We start from the raw sequence: 9,328 nt of genomic DNA, 5'->3' as shown, positions 1-9,328 counted from the left end.
GCATACTATATGCCCTGCGGCAATTCAAGGAAATACACTATTTCATTTATTATAATGGTAAATGGGTTGTACTTGTATAGCGCTTTTCTAAAGGGGTAGAAAATGTTGGTCTTACTTAAACACATTTAGTTGTATTCAGTGTTAAAAAACATTATATGGCTCTCACAGAAATACATTTGAAAAAATTTGGCTTTCATGGCTTTCTCAGACAAAAAGGTTCCCCACCCCTGCCCTAGTGTGTGAATGTGAGTGTGAATGTTGTCTGTCTATCTGTGTTGGCCCTACTGCCCGAATGCAGCTTAGAAATACTCCAGCCCCTCCCCTGACCCCAAAAGGGACAAGCGGTAGAAAATGGATGGATGGATATTACTCTATCTGCATTGCTTTGGTTTTCTTTCCTTGATGTTGAAAGTGTCTCGACTTTTATGTGAATTATAAATGTATGAGTGTTGTTCAAGAAAAAAATCCAAATAAAAAATAAAAATAAACTTCCGGTCTGTTTATTTGTGTCCCAGCAATAAAGTTTTGTTTTGAATGCCGAAGCTTTTAATACTAGTGTGAAACATGGCGGCCGACCAGACCGGCAACGTAGTTCCTCCTTCCCTGTCAGCCAAAGTGGTTGGGTAAGTGACAGCTTCTTTTAGATAGTCGTACTCATTCGCAACGTTCTCGTTACACACACTGCTATTTAGGACAATAACAATAAATGGTTGGACGAACGTGACAGAACTAGTAGTAGCTATATAGCATTTAGCTGTCAGTGCATGGCTGTACATTGCGGGGATTTGGCGTGTCGTGTCGTGTCGTGCACATGTGGGTTTAATAATAATGAAGGTTATCGTGGACGTATGTGTCCAAGTGGGAGCTTGAAATGCCTTCGAGTGTATGTTTATTTTGTGTTTTGCAGGTCATTTGCTTATTTGACGGTGAGAGATCGACTGCCTACAATCCTCACTAAAGTTGTCGATACAATCCATCGTAATAAAAACAAGTTTTTTGAAGAATATGGAGAGGTACGTCTATATTGTCTCTTTCCCCCATATTTAAAGGTCATATATCGGAACCTGTCATGTCTTTTTGACTACTTGACACCAGGAGGGGATCCAAGCAGAGAAGCAAACCATCTCCCTGCTGTCCAAGCTGAGAAATGAGCTGCAAACAGACAAACCCATCCTTGCCTTGAACGACGGCCTGGCCGATGCGGACTCTTGGAACCAGTACCTGCTGAGGCAACAGGAGCTGCAGGGTGACCAGGAGGCGGTCAGCTGGTTCAAGTCTCCATGGCTGTTTGTGGAGTGTTACATGTACCGCAAAATACAGGAGGCCCTCTGGCTCAAGTAAGAATATTCACAAATTCTGTCATGATAAAGATCACACTATTTGGTTAAATCAGATCCCTGTTAAAGGCCTACTGAAACCCACTACTACCCACCACGCAGTCTGATAGTTCATGCCAATACGGCCTTTTTAGTTTACTAGATTGCAATTTTAAATTTCCTGGGAGTTTTGTCTTGAAAACGCCGCATAATGATGACGTGTACGCTTGACGTCACGGATTGTTAGGAAATATGAGCGCTGTGCACACACACAGCTAAAAGTAGTCTGCTTTAACCGTATAATTACACAGTATTTTGGAGATCTGTGTTGCTGAATCCTTTGCAATTAGTACAATTAATATTGGAGAAGTCAAAGTAGAAAGATAAAGTTGGGAAGCTTTGGCCTTTAGCCACACAAACACGCGGTGATTCGTTGTTTAAAATTCACGGAGGTGAAACTTTACTATGGTTCACAGCAAACATGGCTCCCAACCGAATGTCAACCAGTAGGTTTCGGTGAGAAAATTGTGGTAAAAAGTCGCTTCTCACCGGAGATCAGCTAAGCTTGTGCCGTCCATAAAGCTACCATTGAATTCCCTGAGACATTGGCGTCAACACATCCGTGGACACACACCTCCGACTATCAGGTACTGTTAAACTCACTAAAACATTAGCAACACAATAGAAAAATAAGGGATTTCCCAGAATTATCCTAGTAAATGTAACATCGGAATCCATCCCAATGCAATCGCGTTTTTTTATTTTTATTTATTTATTTATTTATTTTTTCTAGTCCGTCGCTATCAATATCTTCAAACACAAATCTTTCATTCTTGCTCAAATTAATGGGGAAATTGTCGTTTTCTTGGAATAGCTGTTTTTGTTGGAGGCTCCCATTAAAAACAATGTGAAGATGTGAGGAGCCATCAACATGTGACGTCATCGTCTGTGACTTCCGGTAGAGGCAGGGCTTTTCTGTTAGCACCGAAAGTTGCAAACTTTATCGTGGATGTTCTCTACTAAATCCTTTCAGCAAAAATATGGCAATATCGCAAAATGATCAAGTATGACACATAGAATGGACCTGCTATCCCCGTTTGAATAAGAAAATCTCATTTCAGTAGGCCTTTAATTGCTACAATCTTTCTGGGGTCTATCACACAAGACAATAACAACATCAATCTATCTATCGACATGTGACTTATGTTGTTATTGCAGCCCACCCATCAGTGATTACGACGTCTTCAGTGAGAGTAAGACTCAGAGCTTCTTTGAGTCTCAGCAGGCGATGATGACCTTATGCACATACCTTGAGGGCATCAACAAGAACTTGGGCGATATTTCTGAACATCACCTACAGGACCTTTTCAACAAACTGCTACAGGTCAGCATATTCTCAAACTTCTATGATTTGCAAACTGACATGAGTAACACTGGTGCAGAGAGAGTATGGCCAACCCGGTTTCAGGCAATCTCCTCAATGATTGGTCAAAAGGCACTCACAAGAAAGTCCTTGAGCACCATGTTTGCTACCAACTTTGTTGTGATGCTCTGTGTTTGCGGCGCTTCTTCGTTAGTTTTTCGACGTGTAAAAGTGCACTGTTGTGCAGCATGGGGATTCTCAACCCAGGTGAATTGTGGAAATATTTGATATCGCTTTTCCCATAACTGGGAAAGTAAACAAGTATGAGAAGTAAAGTTTCACCATCAACACTGGTAAGCCAGCAGTTACAGCGTCTTGTGCGAGGTAAACACACAACACAACGTCTTGTGTTTTGGTCAGGAGAGAACACACAGAAGCTAATAAAAATAATATCCATCCATCCATCCATCGTCTTCCACTTATCCGAGGTTGGGTTGCGGGGGCAGCAGCCTAAGCAAAGAAGTCCAGACTTCCCTCTCCCCAGCCACTTCGTCCAGTTCCTCCGGGGGGATCCCAAGGCGTTCCCAGGCCAGCCGGTAGACATATTCTTCCCAACGTGTCCTGGATCTTCCGGTCGGACGTGCCCGAAACACCTCCCTAGGGAGGCGTTCGGGTGGCATCCCGACCAGATGCCCGAACCACCTCATCGGGTTCCTCTCGATGTGGAGGAGCAGCGACTTTACTTTGAGCTCCTCCCGGATGACAGAGCTTCTCACCCTATCTCTAAGGGAGAGCCCCGCCACATGGCGGAGGAAGCTCATTTTGGCCACTTGTACCTGTGATCTTGTCCGTTCGGTCATAACCCACAGCTCATGTTTATAGGTGAGAATTGGAACGTAGATCGACCGATAAATTGAGAGCTTTGCCTTCCGGCTCAGCTCTTTCTTCACCACAACGGATCGATACAGCGTCCGCATTACTGGAGACGCCACACCGATCCGCCTGTCGATCTCACAATCCACTCTTCCATCACTCGTGAACAAGACTCCGAGGTACTTGAACACCTCCATTTGGGGCAAGATCCCCCCCCCCAACCCAAAAATAATAACAGAATAAATTAATTAATTTAAGAGATGGTTTGACAGTGTTTTGTTCAGGGGAGAACACCCAGAAGCTAATACAAATAACAGAAGCAATTAATTTATTTAAGAGATGGTTTGACAAAAACAGACTATCTTTGAGTCTCAGTAAAGCTAAAATATAGCAATTCGGTAACAGCAAACGAGAAAGTCAAATACAAATAGATGGAGTATACATTAAAAGGGTACAATAAACCACATTTTGGGTGTAATATAAGATGAATGGGAAATGTCATATAAAATATACAACATAATGTGGCAAGAAATACATCAATGAATAAAGCAAACTATGTTCTGGACCAAAAATCACTTCCTATTCCCTATTGCGCGCCAGTTTTATCATAACTCAGTTATTGTGCAGAAATATGGGGAAGTACAGAAGTACACTTATTCGCTTGGCAAGTTACAAATAAGAAAGATCAGTTAGGTTAATACATAATGTTGGCTATCGAGAACAGTCAAACCCTTTATTTATTGAAACAAAAACATTGAACTTCAATGAGCTGGTGCATCTGCAAACAGTTAAAATGACATAAAAAGCAAAATGAGGGTAGTAAGTTATTTTTTGGTCGTTCTCTGTATTTATTAAGTTTATTGCGCCAGCGGGAGCGTGTTAGAGAGCCTGCTGGTCACTAAATACTGCATGAATGTAGCAGCAGAATGTCTCAAATACGGCTGCAAAATTATACTTTGCTGTTTTTATTGGGAATTAGGTCTTCCTTCATTTGTTACCAGATTTGCACCTTCTTTCTCTCGTATTATGACTCGTACGGCTACTTTAGCATCACAGCTAAGGTTACCCAGTCTGCTGCGCGAGGGCGTATACGTATGTGTCGTATGACGTGACGTGTGTAAGTTTGTGCGCCTGCTTGTCTGTGAGAAGGAGAGACAGGAAAGAGTGAGAAGAGCCTGTAGTGTAATGCCAGCTGCTAAAAGCAACTGCGGGAGAATGTATACTTGAATATTACGATATAGTCATTTTCTATATCGCACAGAGACAAACCCGTGATATATCCTATATATCGATATATATCGCCCAGCCCTACTTTGACGAAATAAGACCAAAACGTTTTATTGTAAGTTTATGAGCTGGACTATGTTTAGAAATATACTTAGACATTATTTTGGTCTATTGTGTCAGGAAAACTAAGGTCAGAATAACCTCAATGCATGCTGATAGACACAGCCACACACCTCATTGGTGGCAACATGGCGCCTGTTATTTAGCTGACTATACTCTACACCAGTGTTTTTCAACCACTGTTGTTCAACTAGTGTGCCGTGAGATACAGTCTGGTGTGCCGTGGGAGATCATCTAATTTCAATAACTTGGGTTAAAAATATTTTTTTGCAAACCAGTAATTATAGTCTGCAAATTATGTGTTGTTGTTGAGTGTCGGTGCTGTCTAGAGCTCGGCAGAATAACCGTGTAATACTCTTCTATATCAGGAGGTGGCAGCCGGTAGCTAATTGCTTTGTAAATGTCAGAAACAGCGGGAGGCAGCATGGAGATAAAGTGTCTAATGCTTAAACTAAAAATAAACTAATGGTGAGGGCCCCTAAGAAAAGGCGTTGAGTTTGAGTTTATTTGGTACATGCATGCATACAACATGACACATCACAATTTCCAATTTGTCTATTCAACATGTTCGAAAAGGAGTAAGAAAAGGCAGAGCTTATTTAATCCCACCCCTTTTCCTTTACATAGCTGTTGCTAAAACTTTTGTTCACTTTCTGTTCTCAGTTTATTCACAATATACTCCATAAGTAATAACTATAAAAATAAATAAAACTTGGTGAGTATATTAGATTTCAGTTATATTTTTAAATTCAGAATGTTTATCATGGTTGTTCTTTGTACTTTGTAAACACTTTAAGTTTGAAGACTTTCTTGAAGTGGATCATATTAGTACATTGTTTAATTTCTTTGCTTAATCCATTCCATAATTAAATTCCACATACTGATATATTGAAGGTCTTAAGTGTCAATCGTGTGTACAAATGTTTTAAATTACATTCTTTCTAACATTATATATCTCCCCTTTTGTAGAGAAGAAGTGTTGTATATTATTAGGGTGCAGGTTATAGTTTGCTTTTTGTATATTTTTTTCTGTTTGCAAATTCACATTCTTGTGGAATTTCAGTATTTTTGATTCAGTAAATAAGGGAACATACAATTATATGTTCTCCATATCCAACACAAAGTATTATTCTATTTATCTTTTTTGTAACACAGTTAATGAATGAAGTGTACTTTTGTAGTTATTTCCCCATATTTATACACAATAACTCCGATATGGTAACACTAGTGAGCAGTAGAGAATATGGAGTGATTTTTGGTCGAAAACATGTTTTGCTTTATTCATTATTGACGTGTTTCTTGCTACTTTGTGTTGTATATAAAGCTTGGGGTGGGCTATGCAGAACAAAACTAAAACTGAACTGGCTACAAAGTAAACAAAAACAGAATGCTGGTCGGCCGCAAAGACTTACTGTGGAGCAAAGACAGTGTCCACAATGTACATCCGAACATGACATGAAAATCAACAATGTCTCCACAAAGAAGGATAAACACAATTTAACTATTCTTGATTACTAAAACAAAGTAGATGCGGGAAATATTGCTCAAAGGAGACATGAAACTGCTACAGGAAAATACCAAAAAGAGAAAAAGCCACCAAAATAGGAGCGAAAGACAAAACTAAAACACTACACAAAGGAGAACAGCAAAACACTCAAAATATGGTCATGACAGTACACATACTTTGAGACAAGAACTATATTGATGCATGGTTGGTTATGGTTTAGTCATATCCAACAATTGCGACAATTACTTTTTAATTGTGAACAGAATTTTGTTTTCTGTGATGAGATGGCGACTTGTCCAGCGTGTATCGCGCCTTCCGCCCGAATGCAGCTGAGATAGGCTCCAGCACCCCTCGGAACCCGAAAGGGACAAGCGGTAGAAAATGGATAGCTGGATGGATGAGTTTCGTTTTTTAATTATTTCTGCTGGTGGTGTACCTCTGTATTTTTTTCAACGCAAAAAATGTGCCTTTGCTCAAAAAAGGTCGAAAAACACTGCTCTATACATGACTCTGTAGTGCACTGGTGGTAGAAAGGCTCCATCTAGTGGTACACAGCAACACCAGCTAATACTAAAATATCATTGAAATTATTTTGAAATTTGATTTCCTTACTTCATATACCACAAACCAATTCTTGAGTATAAGCCACATTTAAAGCTAAGCTGTGATAGCAAAACAAGTTCTACTGTACTGACCAAACCAAAACAATTTTTTGAGATGATCTCACTTAGAAGAATAAGTGTTAAAGCTTGGTTTGTATAACCATGTACAGTACTTAAATTGAGTTCAGTTTTGTTCGTAGGTTACTATATTTATAGTTTGTGTGTTTAGGTTAATACAATAACAGAGTCTTAATCTTAAATTCGGACAGTTATGATGCAGACATGATTGACAAACTGGTTGTCCACTGCTATAGGGATAAAAATAACTGTTTACAGATTCACATGTAAATGTAACATTTTTACAGTAGCCTTGCCATGTGGGGTAATTTGTAATGTATAAAATGTATACTTGGAAACTTAAGTCTAATGTCAATATTATACCTAATTGGTGTGTTTAACAAATGTTGAGGATGTCTAGGGGGATACGTTGTAAAAAATAACTAATAATAAAGTATCTACCTGAGTGATTAACACTATTAAACATTTACGCAAATAATGTTTTGATGAAACCATTCACTGTTCCTACTTGACTCTTTTAAGGTTTCTCTGTGGGGAAACAAATGTGATCTGTCCATTTCTGCTGGGATGGAGAATTCACAGAAGTCCAGTCCCATCGACTCTCTCGTCAGCCTGCAGCCGTTCATCTTAGTGGACCATTCAGCTGCTGTGTGGTCTACCCTAATTTCTGCCCGGCGACAAAGACAGTCAGGGAAAGCGGGCTCCAACCAAGTGGACATTGTTTTAGACAATGCTGGCTTTGAGTTAGTAACTGACTTGGTCCTCGCTGATTTCCTGGTGTCCTCTGGTCTGGCCCGCGAGGTCCGCTTCCTTGGAAAATCCTTTCCGTGGTTTGTCTCTGATGTGACCGCCAATGATTTTCATTGGACCATCCGGCAGATTACGGCAGCCAATCACAAGTGGATGTCTCAGGTAGGAGTGCGGTGGCAAAGCTACATGAAGGAAGGAGTGTGGTCCTATCACGACCATCCCTTCTGGACACAACCACATGAGTTTTGTGACATGGCAACCGACGCTCCGGACCTGTACGCCACTCTGCAGGAGGCCAACTTGGTGCTGTTTAAAGGCGATCTCAACTACAGGAAGCTGGCAGGTGATCGAGACTGGGACCATACGGTGTGCTTTGAAGCAGCATTGAGAGGCTTTGAGCCGTCGCCCCTGTGCAGCCTCAGGACCCTAAAGGCTAATATTCAAGTGGGTCTGCAGCCAGGCCAGGGGAGCAAGCTCAGTTTCCAGGATCCAGACTGGATGACCAGTGGCAAATACGCAGTTATTCAGTTCTACAGCCCCAATTCAGAACTGTAAGACTGTTCTTTGTATCAGCCATTATCTTGAAGCCATTGAACCATGTTTGTGTTTCTCTCAGAGGGCACTTGAATATCACTTTTGGATTCCTCTTTTTTAAACATCTTGTGATTAAGTTGAACGTTTGGATCAAGACAACTGGAGCAAGGCAAAGTCCAGAGTTACCTCGATTTAACCTTTGTGGATTATTAAGACCTGGATTACTAAGAGGGTTCTGCGTTATGTTGGAGAATTTCAATATCTAGCACCGGAAATAAGCTTACAATCACTTAGTTTTCACCATCAAACTTTTTTTGGCATGCAAGCTATTTACAGGTTAAAGTGCCAAGGCTAAGGTTCAACAAGTTGGACTCAGTAAATCTTCACAATTGATCTCAAACCTTTGGGGAAATTGTTTACTAGGAACAAGGCGACAAAACAAATGGAAACTCACAGCACAGCACTTGATGAAGGCTTCCCAAATAAGACAAATAATTGTACGTCCCATTCCCAACACAGCACAAAAAGCCGGTCTACTAAATGTCCTCCAACCCAGAACCAAATTAAAAAAGGAAAAAACTATCACATGGTTGAAAAGAAAAATTTGACTTTATATCATAACCTGTGAAAGCCATTCTGTATAATCTTAAACAAGTATTTTCATTCCTTAAAAAACTGACTTATTGTTTGGGTTGTTATGAAAAGCTCACTTAGCTCTTAGAATCAAGATAGTTTTCAGTGCAGCATGCCTCAAATGTATTTTCTTTTGCTAAATCCTTGTGGTATGTTGACAGGTGAAAGAGATAACGAACTTCCACTACCTTGTTTTGCCTTCAGCCAAGCATGGGGACAGTGTCATGTACTTAAACCACATAAACTTGATGCAATAAAGACAACAGTGTATGTGTGCTCCATTTGTTTGTTTTTATAACGCAACACTGCTACAACTGTTTGATTG

The 9,328-nt window shown here is 40.3% G+C and overlaps 1 protein-coding gene across 1 annotated transcript; it reads left to right on the top strand.

The window, feature by feature from the left end:
* The first annotated feature begins 512 nt into the window (after positions 1-512).
* On the top strand, positions 513-9,284 carry armt1 (acidic residue methyltransferase 1). The gene is made up of 5 exons (XM_061900540.1): positions 513-623; positions 908-1,013; positions 1,096-1,337; positions 2,535-2,700; positions 7,609-9,284. The coding sequence occupies exons 1-5, from the start codon at positions 565-567 to the stop codon at positions 8,389-8,391; spliced, it is 1,356 nt and encodes a 451-aa protein (XP_061756524.1). The 5' UTR covers positions 513-564; the 3' UTR covers positions 8,392-9,284.
* The last annotated feature ends 44 nt before the right edge of the window (positions 9,285-9,328 follow it).

This window comes from Nerophis ophidion, linkage group LG05 (assembly GCF_033978795.1).
Source record: "Nerophis ophidion isolate RoL-2023_Sa linkage group LG05, RoL_Noph_v1.0, whole genome shotgun sequence".
NCBI classification, from domain to species: Eukaryota; Metazoa; Chordata; class Actinopteri; order Syngnathiformes; family Syngnathidae; genus Nerophis; species Nerophis ophidion.
This window is presented reverse-complemented; position numbering and strand designations above follow the sequence as displayed.

Coding starts and splice junctions, on each gene's coding strand:
- armt1 (XM_061900540.1), top strand. CDS start 565: ATGGCGGCCGACCAGACCGGCAACGTAGTTCCTCCTTCCCTGTCAGCC. Junction 1,338..2,534: donor CAGGAGGCCCTCTGGCTCAA/GTAAGAATATTC, acceptor TTGTTATTGCAG/CCCACCCATCAGTGATTACG. Junction 2,701..7,608: donor TTTTCAACAAACTGCTACAG/GTCAGCATATTC, acceptor GACTCTTTTAAG/GTTTCTCTGTGGGGAAACAA.